Source organism: Alosa alosa, chromosome 13 (genome assembly GCF_017589495.1).
Source record: "Alosa alosa isolate M-15738 ecotype Scorff River chromosome 13, AALO_Geno_1.1, whole genome shotgun sequence".
Taxonomy (NCBI): Eukaryota; Metazoa; Chordata; class Actinopteri; order Clupeiformes; family Clupeidae; genus Alosa; species Alosa alosa.
The window spans coordinates 5,976,887-5,994,265 of NC_063201.1; the positions used below are offsets into that span (position 1 = coordinate 5,976,887).

At 43.8% G+C, this 17,379-nt stretch overlaps 2 protein-coding genes across 3 annotated transcripts in view; one reads left to right on the forward strand and one right to left on the reverse strand.

Moving 5' to 3' along the window:
• Positions 1 to 126: 126 nt before the first annotated feature.
• Positions 127 to 8,347, reverse strand: derl1 (derlin 1). The gene is made up of 8 exons (XM_048260687.1): positions 7,968 to 8,347; positions 4,074 to 4,185; positions 3,531 to 3,595; positions 3,227 to 3,253; positions 2,343 to 2,438; positions 2,177 to 2,229; positions 1,899 to 2,009; positions 127 to 1,287 (listed from the first exon to the last, which is right to left on the reverse strand). The coding sequence occupies exons 1-8, from the start codon at positions 8,118 to 8,120 to the stop codon at positions 1,134 to 1,136; spliced, it is 771 nt and encodes a 256-aa protein (XP_048116644.1). The 5' UTR covers positions 8,121 to 8,347; the 3' UTR covers positions 127 to 1,133.
• Positions 8,348 to 8,718: 371 nt separating this feature from the next.
• tbc1d31 (TBC1 domain family, member 31) overlaps positions 8,719 to 17,379 on the forward strand; it is a 13,817-nt gene continuing 5,156 nt past the window's right edge. For both annotated transcript variants that reach the window (XM_048260688.1, XM_048260689.1), the window contains exons 1-15: positions 8,719 to 9,159; positions 9,336 to 9,479; positions 9,603 to 9,718; positions 9,877 to 10,055; positions 10,669 to 10,820; positions 11,296 to 11,455; positions 11,657 to 11,857; positions 12,493 to 12,660; positions 13,019 to 13,098; positions 13,248 to 13,394; positions 13,669 to 13,802; positions 13,917 to 14,050; positions 14,434 to 14,613; positions 15,031 to 15,263; positions 15,926 to 16,078. In XM_048260688.1, coding sequence (XP_048116645.1) covers positions 9,083 to 9,159; positions 9,336 to 9,479; positions 9,603 to 9,718; positions 9,877 to 10,055; positions 10,669 to 10,820; positions 11,296 to 11,455; positions 11,657 to 11,857; positions 12,493 to 12,660; positions 13,019 to 13,098; positions 13,248 to 13,394; positions 13,669 to 13,802; positions 13,917 to 14,050; positions 14,434 to 14,613; positions 15,031 to 15,263; positions 15,926 to 16,078 — 2,258 coding nt within the window. In that variant the 5' untranslated portion in view covers positions 8,719 to 9,082. The remainder of the gene's footprint in view (positions 9,160 to 9,335; positions 9,480 to 9,602; positions 9,719 to 9,876; positions 10,056 to 10,668; positions 10,821 to 11,295; positions 11,456 to 11,656; positions 11,858 to 12,492; positions 12,661 to 13,018; positions 13,099 to 13,247; positions 13,395 to 13,668; positions 13,803 to 13,916; positions 14,051 to 14,433; positions 14,614 to 15,030; positions 15,264 to 15,925; positions 16,079 to 17,379) is intronic.

Below are 17,379 nucleotides of genomic sequence, written 5' to 3' on the forward strand. Positions count from 1 at the left end.
TTTTTATAATTGGGCTGACTTGTAGCTGACTAGTCTATCGGCATTTTTAGATGTAGGATATAACATTGCACTTGAATATATCTATATTCCTGTTGCTTTTTGCAACTAAAACATTTCAACTGAAGCTTCTTTTAAATGCTAAAATAGCATGTTTATTGTACTTCTGGAGGGAAAAAGAGATTTTGGCAAGCTGTTGATTCTGAGGACATTAACTTTCAACACAGTGGTATCCCGTTTTAACTCAGTGCTAACGAAGGCCAAGAGAGAGTTTTGATCTCTTGCCATCGATTTTCATCATCAGCGTGGGAGGAACCCTTATCTGCAGACAGTATGGGACGCTACAGGAAGCATCCCCCGAGCAGACTCATCCAGTGCAACACAGTGTTTCAGCCCACTTGATTTGCAACTACTTGCATTAGGCAGCACGATCATCTGCAAAGCTAGACTACACAGTTTTCCATTACATGTCGTTAGAAGCACCCACTTGAATTTCCTTTTTTCTTTTTTGTCTTCATTTTGCCTTCCACACTTTAACAACAACTAAGTGGTTCAAATCAAACAGGTATTATATTTTTATGTTATTTTCTTTTTGTGTTTGCATGGAATTTTTTACGTCCTCCAAAATTCCCCAACTTAAACAAAAATCCCTCTATGTACAGAAGTCCCAGGATGTTCTCAAAGATAGCACAGAAACCAAATTGAAGAGAACGTTAAGGATGGAACAATCGAGTGAGGTCATAACTTTACCTCAGGTGCTGCCTGTTTAAAAAAAAAAAAAAAAAAAAAAAAAAGTGGGGGACAGTAGTGTGGACTAATGGGTTTGTCCACTCACTCCTACATCACAACTTCTCAAAAGCTGGCAGCACACATGGAGAACACATTACAGTGTAAAAAGATATGGCGTTGAGAGTGAGAGAAGAAAATAAGAACATACTGATGTGAACAGGCAGTGTGACGCCTTTGACACCTCACATCTTTATAGTCGGAGGGAGGGAGGGAGAGAGAGAGAGAAAAAAAGAAAAAGTATAAAATCCATGTTCTGCATCACTGACGTCAAATGTCCCAGTCTTTGCCCTCCGGGTTGAAGGGAGGGGGAGTAGTTTCCGTAGTTGCGTGTATGCGTGTGTGCCATCTCATTCGTCTCCCAGCCTGAAACCATGACCCCAGTCGTGGCGTCCACCCCCTCCCCCTCCTCCACCCCCACCCTGTTCCTGTGGCACTGGTCTTCTGCTGGGTGGAGCTCCAAATCCAGACACCCCACCTCGTCTGCTGGGGAGGTAGCGGTACCTGCAGAGAAAACAAAGAGACAAAATCTAATCAGAGAACATTTATTCGTAGTAAGACATATGTATAGTCACGTGATGGACATACGTGGATAAGTTAACTCATAAAAGAGTCCAATGGCTTCATGCCCCTAATAAAAGAAAGCAATAGAGGTCTTCCATTAGGAGACTTACCATTGTCTCAGAGTTAACTTCCCCAAGTATGTCACTAACCCACATACTTGGAGTATACCACTGGGCATTACACGTGCTGTTGCCACTACTCAAGCAAGATAAAGCTGTACGGTGTTTCAGGTAGGGCTGCACAATTATCGCAATCGCAATTTGACCAATCTAGTGTAGCATCAGTTTTGGCATACTTGCCAAGTATCGCAAATATTTTTAACATTACAAATTTTATTTTATTTTGTACAAACGTCTACTCTCATAACATTGACTCTGAGGATTCTCTACATCAGTTGGCCAGAAGGTTAGAGTAGTTGCGATCAAATAACTTTGTTTCTTAACTTTGTCAACTGAAAGAGCTTTTAGAGGGGCTTCAGACTGGAAAAGTCCCACTCTCCAGGAGAGCGGCTGCACTTGGCTTGTGTCGGGGCGAGCAGATGTTGGACTCACAGGAACTGCGGGGTGGAGAGAAGGGATCTGCCCCCGAGGTCCATTGGATATTTGAACATCAGGAAGAAGTACAGATGGCCGACGAGATTTCCAATCAGCTCATTCACGACCCTAAAGACAAGAGAACAACCAATGTTTCCACATGGTTACAAGATGCACATCTACGTAGCTTCAATGATTGGAGTGAGTTGTGTTTCGGGAGGTTAAATAAAGAAATGTCTGGGTGGGTGGGGGGGAAAATGCAGATTAAGTTGGCAAACATAAATTGGAACACTTACGAGCCTCCGATGATGTAGTTGAAGCCCAAGATAACCCAGGGAAGATAACAAGCCTGAGAGGTAGGTAGAGAACATACAGCTCATGTAATGAAAGCTAAAGACATGACAATTCTGAAAAGAGGATGTAACAATTGGCTAATACTCAATAAAATGTATGATTCAATACCTTGAATCTGGTGCCGAACCAGAAAGACACGATCATGTCTCTGTTGAGCTGGGCCCAAACATACAGGACTGACATGATCAAAGGGATCATCAGGAGCTGAAACACATTCAACGCTCATGAACCCAACGGCAGGAGAATTCTTTTTTCACAGTTCACAAGCTTTCTCATACCTCCTTGCATTATTTTTAGCTCACAGACAATACTTTGTCATTCATTTACAATACTTGAGAAAAAAATAATATGTGTGGGGGGGTGGTACAATTACAAGCAAATGCAAAACACATTTTCAAAACATTTCCAACTGTGGCTAGTCACTTCCTCTCTACCAAAAAAAAGCCCCCCTCCACCAGTGACACCTTATTCACAACTGGACTCACACCCACTTATTTAACGGAACATCCGACATGGTGTCTAACGGTAACAGAGTTGTACTACTTAGCATTGCCCACTTCAACCTTGGACAGATTTATGAGGCAGCCCTCTGGCAATGATCTGTGGCGGAAGTGGAAAAGAGTCTCCTACAGCTGACAAGCCATGCTGATGGAGGACTCTTTTGCAGAGCCTCTGTAAGTTGATACGCTGCCCCATCTCTCATTTTCAAGCAAACATAAAGCGATCATCTGACCACTTGAAGCACTCACCACTCTTCACTGTACACAGCGATTACAATCTTTACATATATTGGAATGACAGCTATAAACCTGTTTTAGTCATAATGGCTAGAGATTCAAGAGACGCAATGTGGGCTGTACACAAGTGGATTATGCACTTCAGTGTTATAACCTGCATTTGTAAAATGTATACAGTGCTTTTCATACCTCATATCATCAAGTATCAACATACAACATCTTGTATTACAACCATAATATGAACTTTGGACTCACCTGCATATCCATCATTAAACCAGTGATCTGGACAAACTGTCAAGGCAAATTCTCTTGGGACAGAGGCAACTGCTTATACATTCTGTATCAAGTCAAAGGGTCACTCACTACAAGCGAACAAGAAATCCTTTAACCTAGCAACTTGTGGCGCACACACAATGTTTACATACTAGATACTTTTGTATACATAAAATGGATGAGAAAACTAGAGAATCTGAAGAGTACAAAATCAATAGAGTCAATATTAATGGAAATGATCACATGAGTGCTGTTGTTTGTTGAGTTGAGATGTGTAAAAAGATACAACAATGCATAGCCAGTTGAACAGGAGCATGAATACATAGTCTGCAGGTCTTCCATCAAATACTCCTATACAGTGAGAAAAAATACAATTACAATGACTGGGTAAACAACACACACACACACACACACACACACACACACACACACACACACACACACACACACACACACACACACACACACACACACACACACAGGTTATATGAACATATAGGTCAAGGCAACACTTCAAGTCTATTGCTTCAATGTATTTAGACTTAACTATGCACATTAAATTGAATGTCTTTTTTGTAGAATAACTTAGCAAGTAACTAATGACATATACTGGCTACAACATAAATGTCATGAATCTCATCGCAGCAGACTTTTTATTATTCCAGAAAACTGGAGCATACATGCCTGTGTCCAAGACCGATCTTATAATAATCTGTAGCGTGAATGTTATTCCTCTTTCTGTAAGTCACTTTGAATAAAAGCGTCTGCTAAATGAATAAATGTAAATGTAATTAATTGAACATGCAGCAGTGTGTCTGTAATTTCTCACCTGTTTCAAGCCGCGTAGAGTACTGGTACAGGAAATATAGATTAACCAGGTAAAGGAACCCCGTTCCTGGGCCGACAGGGAAGTACAACGTGGACGTCAACGGCCTCCATAACTGCAGAGGGAGGGAGAGGGAGAGAGAGGGGGGGAGGCAGAGGGAGAGAGAGAGAGAGGGAGAGAGAGAGGCAGAGGGAGAGAGAGAGGGAGAGGGAGAAAGAGAGAGGGAGAGAGAGAAAGAGAGAGAGAGAAGCATGAGTGCATTACTGATGACTCATCAGATCAATACTTGCTCTGTGTTTGCCTCTGGCTTCCTCAGTGGGCATCAACACATGGACAGGGGCAGTGGCGTCGGCAACCAGCCCAATTACATTCTGAAAGGCTGGCACTGATGTGAGCTTGTGGTTCCTGCTACTGTAATGTATGTTGTACACTGATTGAATTAAGTGGGAGGGGACCAGAGGGGTAAATCTGCTTTGTAGCTCACAGGGAACCAGACACTCAGGCTATCTGTTCTGATGGGGTCCATCATGCTCTGAGTGTGTATGTGTGTGTGTGGGCCTTGGGGGGGTAGTTAAGTCTTGCTGCTGTTGCTTACTCTATCAAAGAGGGTAGCCTAGCTTACCCTGTTGAAGAGTGCAGCCATCCACCCACCCACCCCATCACCACCACCACCACCACCACCACTTCCCAACCCCATTAGGAGGCCCCTCGCTGCCTGGCGCCACTGCTGGGGCTTTTATCGACAGGCACCAAGAAAAATGGTGGCCTGGGTGGAGCCGTGGAGCCACCCCAGACGAGCACCGCGAGAGCCAGGGAGGGGAGGGGGGGGGGGGTGGAATGGGCAACTACATCTGTGCTGTTGTCCATGTTTGCTTGCTAACTCCCTGGCATGAAAATCTGGGTCAGTAAACAACAGGCACTTTCCCCCCCCCTCCTTCGACTCTCTCCATTGCTCCCTTCTTCCGTTGCCATCAAAGACCCGCCCCCCCTCACTCTCACATCTCCCAATCACTCTTTTATTTTTCCCCACTTTTCCTCTTGCATTTCCACTCACCCTCTCTCCTTCACCATCATCTCTTTTTCTCTTCTCTAATATTCTGCACTCCCTTTTTGTCTCTTTTGTGCCGCGCTCTCACTTGCCCTTTTGTCTCTCTCTCTCTCTCTCTCTCTCTCTGAGCTAGTGTGGACGCCCTGAGCCAGCTGGCCACAGCTCTGTATTTGCTCAGCACCGGTCCTTTGAAGCGGGAGCATCAAACAACTGTGCGCTAGCGTAGCGTAGCGGCGGGGCCATCCCACACCCACTGCAGCACTAGCAGCGGCGGCGGCAGCAGAACGCAGAACCCTGCCTGCCTGCAATGCCTGCCTGCCTCCACATAGAGGTGACCTTTGTGGGGACTGCAGAAGAGAGGAAAAGTGGGTTAAAGAAGAAGCAAAAAGCCGCTCCATGAGGCTATGCGTGTGTGTGTGTGTGTATGTGTGAGCAAATTGAGGGGGTGGGGGGAAGCAGGGGGGGGGGGGGGGCAGGAGCTCCTTTTTTGGCCGCATATCAACAGCTAGACGGTGGCCTTGCATGCCCAGCTTTGCTCGACCAGGATCCAAGCTCCGCATACCTGGGCTGGGCTGCCCCTTTTTGTCAGGAGAAAATTCTGCTACTGAAGGAGCAAATCCAAGACATATTTGTGGCTTAAATATCTTTATAGCTTAAGGCCCTTTTCTAGCCCTCATGTGAAATGAAGTCAGCCTACTCTATGCTTCCTATCCATTATTCATGCATCTGCTGGATTAATTCTTGTTTAAATTACACATCTGATATAATTCCATTTAGCAACTACCAGACTTTAAGACAAAGCACTTCTGTTTGCCCCATACAGACGGCCAACTGAACCAAGCAGTGGGCAAAATTAGAATAAAAGTTTCCTAATTACAATCAACAAATCTGTCTCAAATCAGATGAATGTTTAAAAATCTTACAACTCTTACATCACTTCTTGTGAATAAGACTTATCATCAATCCATTTCAACTCTGTTCAGTGTGCAGCTAACTAAGTGAGAAAATAAACACAGGGGCCATTTGCATGCGCCTGATTACAGAACGTCTCCGTCATCCTGTGCAACACCCCCACACAAACAGAGTGGCTGTTGGGGGCCTGGGTTACATTGAAGTGGTTTACTTTACCCAGTGCCCGCTAAACACAAAACCAGGCCAGGCATGCCAGTTCTGGCATCAACACCAGCACTGAGGGAAACCTGTCTGGGAAGATAAGGTTCATTCATCAAGAGACTGGGCAGTGTATGTGTGTGTGTGTGTGTGTGTGTGTGTGTGTGTGTGTGTGGGGGGTTGTACTGGCACTCTGGCTGTTTGCTGGGACAAGGGACAAGAGCAGTGGCTGAATCAGCACAGCAGGGTGGGCTAGGTCCAGAGGGGTGGGAAAGGGAGGCGCTAAATATCACCAAAGAGATCTCAGTCAGCCAAGAAAAATGGGTTTCCTTGGTCATCTCATGAGGATCCTCTCTGCTGTAAACAAGGACTACGGTCACAACTGGCTGCAGCCTACTGCTTCTGTTTAATAGAACCCAATTAAACACTGAACCATTTTAACAAATTAATTGTAATAAAAAAAAAGTTCATCTGTTTTCTGCAACAATAATAATTAGTCTGACTTCAGATGAAAAGCTTTACATACTCAGCATCAACACTTTGTCTAGACTGATCAATGCTGAAATGACACCACCTTGTGGTAGGCACATGAAGCAAATCAATGCCAATCAGGCTTGGTTATGCAAAAACATAGCTGAGCCCCCAACAGTTGCTAGAACTTAACAAAAAAATAGAAATTAACAAAAAAGAAAATGTCCATGCCTGCGCCTCAGATCTCCTTGGGTATGTTTAATACAGCGTTTTTAAACCATATTGGATACCTACTGCAATTAATTTTTGTGTTGTGATGGATGTGCCTGTGCCTGTGACTGTTATATAATTCCTTGTCACAGAATACTTTCATGTGAGTTCTGGCTGTTGCCTTGCTTTTGGCTTCAGTTATTTGCAGTCAAATCACTGACAAAGATGTTGAGGAACTCTTGAGCATTGCCATCATAGAAGGGTGAGCCTTCATCTGATGGGCTAAACAATTACAATACTAGGGTTGTTGTTCAGATGAGATCTACAACTATAGAAGTTCTCCTGGTATGGAGAAGAATGATAGACAGACGAGGCCTGCTCCATACCCTTATAACCCCATAACCCCATAAGAGCAATTGGTGGTTTTGGTCAGCTTTAAGGCACTGAGGTGTCCCAGGGTTTCTGCCCAGTGTGGCAACATGAGTAATCTGTACTAATGATCTAACGTAAATATGCAAATAACTCGACAACCTCCGTTTCCATATTTGATTCAAATAGCATTTCAGCAACACCTGACATGTATTTAGACATCTCACATTTATCAGAGAGTGGTAAAAAATAATAATTGTACATTTAAATTATAGATATAACGGCGATATGTTTACGGCATGTATCAGTGTTTGTATGCAGTGTCATCCTAGCTTTAGATTGGGTTGCTTTGAAGATGGTGACAAACAGCAGGTCTTATAATATATTACTGTCAGTAACTAAAACAGCTATGGAGGAGGATGTCTAGTAACTCCGTGGTGTGTTAAGGTTTAAAAATAAGATATAAAAAAAAAATAATAATAAAAACATTACTGTCTAGCTAGTGGACTTGATCCCGGAAGTACAGCCTCACCTGCTTACTACAAGTGTTGCCATTGGTTGAACACAAGAAAACGATGAATTCATTCGCCCGTTGCACAAGCCGAGGCCTACAAGGTTTTGCTAATGGCTAATCTCTGTCTTCGCTAGCACAAGAGGCCGTATGTCAGGTATAAAAGCTGTGCGCTTACCTGGAATTTGTGAAAGAAGTCCTTAGGCCATAAAACAAGATACATAGGACTGATTAATCCAAGTTTTCCGATTAATGGCACCGCAATTGACCCAGCAAACCAGTACCGGGTGATAGGCGGAATGCTTTTGAACCAGTCCCCAATATCTGACATTTTGGCACAAAATTGAGCCTTCGATATCCTTCTTCCAGGTCACAAGTCAGTCAGTCCGTTGTTTTTAAACCCAAATGCAGACGTAAAGTTGTCACTCTTCTTGAGAAATCGCAATTACAATGCTGTAATGCTATTTATTCAAAGCGCACACTGCTGTAGTTTAGTTTACATGACGTGGCCGCGCAAGAGTAGACGCTACAACCTTTCACTTCCTGTCTGATATTTGCGTAACGTTACACACGCCAAGACCTTTTTTGGAAAATCTATCAAGCCACTGATCATCCTAACGATATTCAATCAAACTCAGTGCCCTGTGATTTGTTCTGTTTTGTTGATCCTAAATTGCATTTGATTATTTTCCGTAACATAGTTCCCGAAATCCACCTGTTCCCTGAACGGGTAATAAAATGGAAAATGTATAAAGTGTGGTTTGTACATAAAGCAATCAACGTATGGATTGAAATTACATTTAGTAAACATATATTTATTTCAAATACATATATCTTGATAGGTGGATTTTAATTCATTATTCAATGTAAATAAACGTATACACGTCATTACCATAGCATTACCCATAAGCACTTGAAGTGTTTACATCTGTAGCTTGAGCAAGCAATGCAAGCAAGCAAGCAAGCAAGGGGCAACGAGCAACGAACATTCTCAAAATTTCAACAGTTGTCTAGAGCCCTCCCTACAACTTCCCTTTGACTGTTTATTTAAGTCTCGTGTGTTTCGCTGTTATGGGCAACTTCAATGTTTTGATGAACTACTAACTTATCTCCATTAGAATGTAGGAATACGTTTAGCAAACAAGTGTATATTTCAAACTTCCCGCTGCAGTTACCGCCCTGTCTGTCTGTGCGAGCTAACAACATCAGCTAGCAGCCATGCTATCTATCTAGCTAGCAAGAGTTTTCTGACTAAATTAGCTTGTAAAATATCTGTTGCAAGTCATTTGAGAAATGCAGACTACCGACGTTGGCTCTAAAGTAGATGGTAAAGTATGGTATCGAAAGCCGAACCCATCTGTAAGTAACGGGTAAGTAAGCACCACAAATTGCACTGCAAAATCATTTGTAACGTTACATTGATTGTCCGAACAGTGTCCCTCAACTTTCCGATAACGTTAACGTTAAAGAAGTCTCATCCCTAGAGTAAGTAAAGGAAAAGTTGGCAGCCATTCATCACCTTAACCTTTCCTTCCGCCTTTTATAGTGTTATCGTCAGTGTAGTTCGCACTGATGCTCATCAAAGCAAGAAAGTGCGATTTCTGCAAGTGGCATATGACACAACAGGGGACTCGTTTCTTGCTGGTGACCACCACGGAAATATCTATGTATTTGATATAAGTAGAAACAGGTAAGTTTCAACGAGTTTCACACCTTTGATTTTGCATTAACAATCAGGAAAAGATTGTTTGTTTGTGAACACTCAGATTTATCTGAAGATTTGCACTGTACTGAATTCATCATTATCTTATAGATTCAGGCTGGTCCAGAAAACTGGACAGGCATGCACGGCTCTTGCATTCAGTTTGCACAGAACTACAGAGTTCTTAGTTGCCCTGGCAGACTACTCAATAAAATGCTTTGACAAAGGTAGATATATTCAATAATACAAGTTTATGTTGCATACACTATTCGTGTAAAATCACAATTCTAATTTCACTCAGATGAATCCAATAGTTTTGTAGGTTGATTGTTTGATTTCATGTCAGGAGATATTTTTTTCTCCCCTATGATTGTTGTCTTGCTAGATACCAAACAGCTGGTGAGCTGGATGCGAGGTCATGAGGGGGCTGTGTCCTTCATATCCGTGCACAGCTCTGGGCGATATGCCATCACCACGTCCTCAGACACCGCACAGCTTTGGGACCTGGACACCTTCCAGAGGAAAAGGAAGCTCAACATTCGCCAGTCTGTGGGCATCCAAAGGGTAGGAACTTAACTGTGGTCATCAAATGGAATACAAACCTGACAGTCAACCTGCTTAGACTAACCAAGCACAAACAAATATAAACCGAACATCTGTCAGTTTGTGATGTAAAATGTAGATCTAGGGCTGCATGATTTCTGGGGAAAATATGTAATTGCGATTTTTCTGACAAATATTGTGATTGCGATTTGCAATATGATTTTTTGAGTGTCAATGAATTGATTTAGTTCAATATTCCAAATGTCTCTACGTTGTGCCACTTCTGCTTGGTGAGCGTTGCTAGGGCATGAGAAGCACAGCTTGACTGTGAAGCTCACCAATCAGAAGTGCTGTGTTTCTCACGCACTAGGCATGCTCACCAATCACAAATGGCACAGTCAAGCAGGATGACATGAATATTAAAATCATAAATGTGACAAAACTAACCATGAACGATTATTTGTAGCCCTTGCGATTAGATAATTGGTTCATATTGCAATTCTGATAATTGTGCAGCCCTATGTAAATCTCTTCTGTACAGAAAAAGATATCAGTGATGTAAACAGATTTTGGCACATCATAATGTTGACATAATTAATTACTGACATATAGCCATGTTTGCTTTGTTCTGTAGGTTTTCTTTTTACCACTAAGTAACACTATCCTCAGTTGCTTTAACGATGATTCCATTTTCGCCTGGGAGAGCGGCACACTTGTCTGCAAATTTCAGCTATCAGTGCCTCAGGATGGACCCAGAATACATTACAAAGCTTTTGCCATAACAAGGTAACACGTTTAGAAATTCATCTGGTGCTTTTTGAATAAATGTGCATTTCATCTTCATGTCTCATTTAAAATAAATTGCTTTACTCTCTTCAGTAGAGATTTAGAAATTGTTTGGCAAAGAAATTTAGTGTAAATTAAAAGTGTGCTGAACTTTTGCTCCATGGTGGTTGGGTCAATAGCAATGCTTTTTAGGGTGATGAAGCACATCTGTCTGGGGGGTATTCTAAGTATGTGGTTTAGTGACAGACATGGGTATGTTAACTCAGAATAAGTGGTAAACCTCCTACAACAAGGGACCTTTGGCATTGTTTTGTTAGGAGAATGTAGCCATACAGCTCTTCTATTAGGAGGTTTACCACTTACTAGAAGTTAACTTACCCAGGTTTGTCACTAAACCACGTACTTGGAATACCCCACTGGTGAACCTTTTCTTGCTGTATGTCAGTAGTAGTACATCCAGTGTTGTGTTTCACAGGGATGGGAAAACTCTGGCCGCTGGGGGGCGCTCTAACCTTCTCCACCTGTGGTGCCTGGAGAGCAGGCAGCTCATGCGCGTGGTCCAGATGCCGCCTAAGGTTCGGACCGTGCGCCAACTGGAGTTCCTACCTGACAGCTTTGATAGCGGATTCAGCCAGGTATCACGCCAATATTTCATTATAAAACACATCAGAATAAGAGTCGCTCAAAAAGAATAAAAGATTAAAAAGGATGCCAGACTAATGCATATGAAGGAATGGATATAAACCTTGACATTTTTAACTTAACTTTAAACATAACTTTTTTTTTTTAATAAACAGCCATTCACAGAGCATTTCTCTTCCTCTGTCATATTCTAGGTCCTAGGAGTGCTCAGCCAGGATGGTATCATGCGCTTCATCAACATCCAGACCTTTAAGCAGCTCTTTGAGATCGGCTCCATTGACAACACCGTAACCACGGTGACCATCTGTCCCAAGGGACGTCACATAGTGGCAGTGATGGACACTGGTGCTCTTAACATCTACAGCGTTCAGGGTCTTACACAAGAGGTCAACAAGGTAGCTCTGCAGTTAGATACCACTGATTTTTGTTTCTTCTTGGGTCTTACCATTTCAGTTGTTATTAGAAGCCTTTTTTTGTGAATTGTGTTCACTATGTGTTTAGCTTCCAAAAAGCTTAATTAGCTGAATCATTATGCAAAAAATGGTCAAAGGGTTGAGACAAATATAGGTAGGACCATGTTGTATTAGGGCAATTCCATTACGCCAACTAAATACCATGGAATTGTGTTGGCGTTGTGGATGTGACAGTTTTGTGTGGAAGTGTGTTTCCCTAATTCACGGATTGGGATAAATGCAGAGAGCAAATTTCCCTCACGGGATCAAAAGAGTATATATACTTATACCAAAGTCCTTTTAGGCAAGTCCCTCCACTTGGCGGCCATATTGCAACGCTTTTTGGGCACTCATCGGGCATCCTATTCGGCTTCACAACACGCCATATGATTGGCTCAATGTATTCACATCACACCACATGATTGGCTCAATGTATTCACATGTCGACGTTTTGCCGAGGAAGGGGTGGGATATGTGTAGACAAACTAGCCCCATGCATTTCTATGGAGGATTTTTTGAGTGCTGTGTCTCCTCATTAGAAAGTCTCTGCTTATACTTACTATACTGCTTGTGTCCAGCCCCCGCAGCCACTGGTGAAGGTGATCTCTCAGGACTCCACGGCAGGCGGCTCTGGTATGCTGGTGAAGGTGCGGTCAGGCACGGTGCAGAGACCCAAAACCTCCGGGCGCCGCGTCCCAGCCAAAGTGCTACGGCCTCCGGCGGTCATCACCGGAGAGGAAAAAGAGGTGAGTCCTGCACCAGTCCACTAACCTGTGCATTATCATTAATATCATTAATTACCACAATATCGCTGTCATCACAGCGGTCATCAGTAAATACAATCAATCAATCAATTTAGGATTGTTTGATATTACAGCCCTTCTTTTTTTTTTTTTATACTTTATTGCAATTTTATCTACATCCATGTCAGGTACCCACTTCACTTATTTCACATGTTACATTGCAATTTTTGTTTTTTGTTATTTTATACATATAAAAAAAGAAATAAGGAAAAAAAAAAAAGCCCTTCTTGACGGCAAAGAAATAATGGTGCTGACTTGATGATAATGTGTTTGTTGTAAAACATTTTGGTATGTTTTACAGAATGATTTACCTGGCGGGTTGAACAAGAAGCGACTTCTTGCCTTACTGAAGGCTTTTGGGGAATACCCAGCCAAATACAGGTACAGCCTGGAAAACAGATTTTAGGATACCACACTCTCCTTACCACAGCTTTTGAAAATGTGGCACCATTGTTTCATGTTTCAATCAGAGTGAAGACTCCTCCATGGCCATACTGTCCTCTAAACGGAATTCTCTTCCCATCTGACAGGATGTTTGTTTGGCGCTCTCTGCTGCAACTCCCTGAGAACCATGCTGCGTTCAACAGCCTGGTGGAGAAAGGGCTCCACCCTGCATACCTGACTCTTCAGGAACGCTACCCCATCAAAAGCCAAAAGCTACAGAGGGGCCTGCAGAGGTATACAAAGCTGTCAGCTCTGTGAATCCCAGCATGTGGTGCTTCACTTAGAAAAAAGAAAGCTTATGTTGTCTTGTTTTATTGATGTGGGGTTGTATGAGGAACAGCACCCTCTCATATAGCCAGTGCTGTAGTGCTGTCCTTTTGGGTAATACACTGATAGGAGACAGGACCGCAAACTCTCTCTCTCTCTCTCTATCTCTCTCTCTCTCTCTCTCTCTTTCTCTCCCTCCCTCCCTCCCTCCCTCCCTCCCTCTCTCTCTCCCACTCTCAGGCTCCTGTCTGCGCTTGCTCACTGGTCGGCCATCTTTGGGGAGGCAGACTACCTCCCCCTGGTGGCCTTTCCATTTGTGAAACTCTTCCAGAACAATCCGCTCATCTGTTTTGAAGTGGTGGCCACTGTCATTGGTGCGTAAATGAAATGGCTGTTTACACTGCTGTTGTTTTTTTTTTTAAATTTAAACAATCTTTGTCAAAAGAACAGTAATGACGTGTTGTCCTGCTGTGTCCTCTTGGGAACAGTGAGTTGGGGCCAGCACTGGTTTGAGTACTTCCCCAACCCGCCGCTGAATGTGCTGAGCATGGTGGAGAACGTGCTGGCCCACCATGACAAGGAGCTGCTGCAGCACCTGGTCGACTGCCGCATCACCTCACAGGTGAGGAAGGGCTTTTTTTGCCTTTATTGTGACAGAACAGGGAAGCGAGTGACAGGAAGTGGGAGAGAGAGATGGGGTGGGATCAGATCGAGACAGAGTCGTGCTCGGGTCCCTGTGGGCACCTGGACTGCACCTGTGAAGTGTGGCACAGGTGCTGTAGCCCCCCCATCCCCTTGTACCTTGTAAACACACAGGCATTCTACACACATTCTATTTCCCATATATGTCATTTGAAGTGATCTGACTTGACAGATGGTGTGGTGTTTAGTATGTGTTCAACCACATCATGCATGAGGCTTTAGAGCTGTCATGAGGGAGCGGTGCTTATGCTTGTACCACAGACCTAACCTTCTCTCTGTCCATCTGACTCGCGTGTCATCCAGCTGTACGTGTGGCCTCTCCTCGAGACGCTCTTCTCCGAGGTGCTCACCAGGGACGAGTGGCTCCGGCTGTTCGACAACGTCTTCTCCAACCACCCGGCCTTCCTGCTGGTGGCCGTGGTAGCCTACGTCACCTGTTGCCGAGCGCAGCTGCTGATGCTCACCTTCAGAGAGGACTTTGAGGTACCCGCGCACCAGATGGCTGTTCAAGCTCTGTTTACATTTACAGTCATGAATGCAGATGGTGACTTGGCACAAAACAAGTGGCAGATCATAAAGCACCTTAGTTAATATACTGTTTTTACACTGCACACACAAGGAGAATGCAATGCAAGTTTATTGGAAATCTTGTAAGTGGTTTTATGGTGCAATTTAGTGTATTTAGTAGTCCAGTTGTAGTCAAAATGTATTTTTGGAAAAATGTGAAGGAAAAAAAACAAGTCACTGCTGGCACATGTTGTTTGTCTGTTTTGAGAATGTCTTTACGATGTGATGTGGACACTCTGATTTGTAGATTGGGGTTTGCCATGTAGACCTACCACTCAACAACTTTTTCCAACAACCTTTTTCTCCCATGACCTCCCTCTCCAATGGACGCAGTACTTCTTCCACCATCGCAACAACTTTGACATCGGCGCCATGATCAAGGAGACGTACCGGCTGATGAGCACCACGCCAGCGGACATCCACCCGCGCTCCACGCTGAGTGACTTTGAGCCGCTGCTCCGCGGCCAGTATCCAGTCTTCAACCAGTACCCCACCTTCATCGTGGAGTACCAGTCGCAGGAGCGCGAGCGCATTCGCCAGCAGGAGGCGCAATACCTGCGAGAGAGGTGCCCCCCTCACCCACAACCACAACCAAGTCACACTGAGTATTGAATAGGATATGTAGGACTGGGCAGCACCTGAATAGGTAGGGCTGGGTAGGGTACGCATAGTAGAATAGGTAGGGCTGGGTAGGGTATGCATAGTAGAATAGGTAGGTAGGGCTGGGTAGGGTATGCATAGTAGAATAGGTAGGGCTGGGGTTGACCGATCCCAGAGATCCCACCATTTCTGGCACAGCACATAATGGAAAATATCCATAATGGAATGATGAAATGAGTGTGTGTTATGGTTATTTTCAAGTTGTTGTGTGAGCTGTGGCTCCATCAAGAATGGCCAAAGATTTTTGGAGGCTATTAAAGAGTTAACGTTTTGTGAGTTAATTATAACTCTGTTTGTTATGTTTGCTTATTTGTTGTTTTGGGGTTTTGTGTCTACCATGTCTGTGCTTGCCTGGTGTCATTTGTTTCTCTGTGTGTGTGTGTGCGCGTGCGTGTGCGTTTGTGTATGTGTGTGCATCTGTGTGTGTGTGTCTGTGTGTGCGTGTGAGTCTGTGTGTGTGTGTACGTGTGAGTCTGTGTGTGCGTGCGTGTGAGTCTGCGTGCGCGTGTGAGTCTGTCTGTGTGTGTGTGTGCGTGCGTGTGTGCGCGTGCGGTGTGTGCGTGTACAGGCAGGTGCTGCAGGACCTGCGGTCAGAGGCGGTGCGTCAGCAGGCGGAGGACGAGGCCTGGCACACGCAGCAGGAGCTGCTCCAGCAGGCCGAGCAGCAGCGCAGGCACATCCTGCAGCAGGAGGAGGCCAAGCTGGCCGAGCAGAGAACCAAGTGAGGGCAAAGCACACACACCACACCACACCACACACACACACACTACACTATACTACACTACACTACACACACACTACACACTACAATACACTACACTACACGACTACACACACACTACACTACACTACACACACGCACTACACCAGACTAAACTACGGCCCGTGGGCCAGATCCGGCCTGCCACACAATTTAATCCGGCCCGCCAAGCATTTCATTAGGTCATCATAGGCTGCTCGCTATTTTTCCCCTGCGGTAGACGTTGTAGTTAGCTTTACTGCAAACTGCTTTTCACTCTTCTTAAAGAACATTTACAATGTCAATGTCAAAACAGCATGTTACATAAGGATGATATTACTTTTTGGGTCCTCTCGCAGCAGATCTAACTTGAACGTTATGCTACTCCGTTTAATTGGGAACGCGTCGGAGCGCACATGAGGGAGAGGGAGTGGCAGGTTCCAGCTGACTTGTCATTGTTGATAAAAATCTCATTTTTTATTAGGGCTGTCAAATGATATTTTTTTTTAAATCGTGATTAACTGTATTTCTATAGTTAATCGCATTTCTGAACTTTCCAGAAGTCCATATTAACAATACAAAGGAATTATTACCAGTGTATCGGATTATTCGGATTCAAATGAAAGCAAAGCAAGTTACTTTGGGTACTTAAGAGATCTTATTTTAGGATACTTATTTAATCAAATAGTGATGACCGCGATAGATATATATATACATCTATGGTGCCAGCACTGTCATCACTATTTGATTAAATAAGTATCCTAAAATAAGATCTCCTATAAGTACCCAAAGTAACTATAGATTGATGTGTATATATATATCTATGGGTGGCACTGTTACAGTCATGGCAGTGAGAATGAAAAATGTCTGTCGGTGGGTTAGCATTAATGACCGCTCGTGCTTATAAAGCCTCAAAGTTTTGCTCATAGTAATACACACACAAAAAAGTTGACAATGCACACAAAATGTCAACGGTCAAAGGCAAAAAAAAAAAAAAATATATTCTTTACAGAAAAAAGTAACCAGTTTCGAGAAAATCTAGAAAGGGTTTTCTTTCAGAAGAGGACAAGGACCCTGCCACATATCACATTCTCCCTACTACTGTGAAGCATGTGGTCATGTCTTGCCTACAAAGAAATCCCCAGTTCAGCACCATTATTTGAATGCTCTCACACAGGCATATACTACCTTCCGTCCGTTGCTCTCCCCCAATGCTGGAACGTGCTACTAGTTCCTACCAGAACAGGGATGTCCCTCTCAAAAACCTGAAGACCCCACTCTTC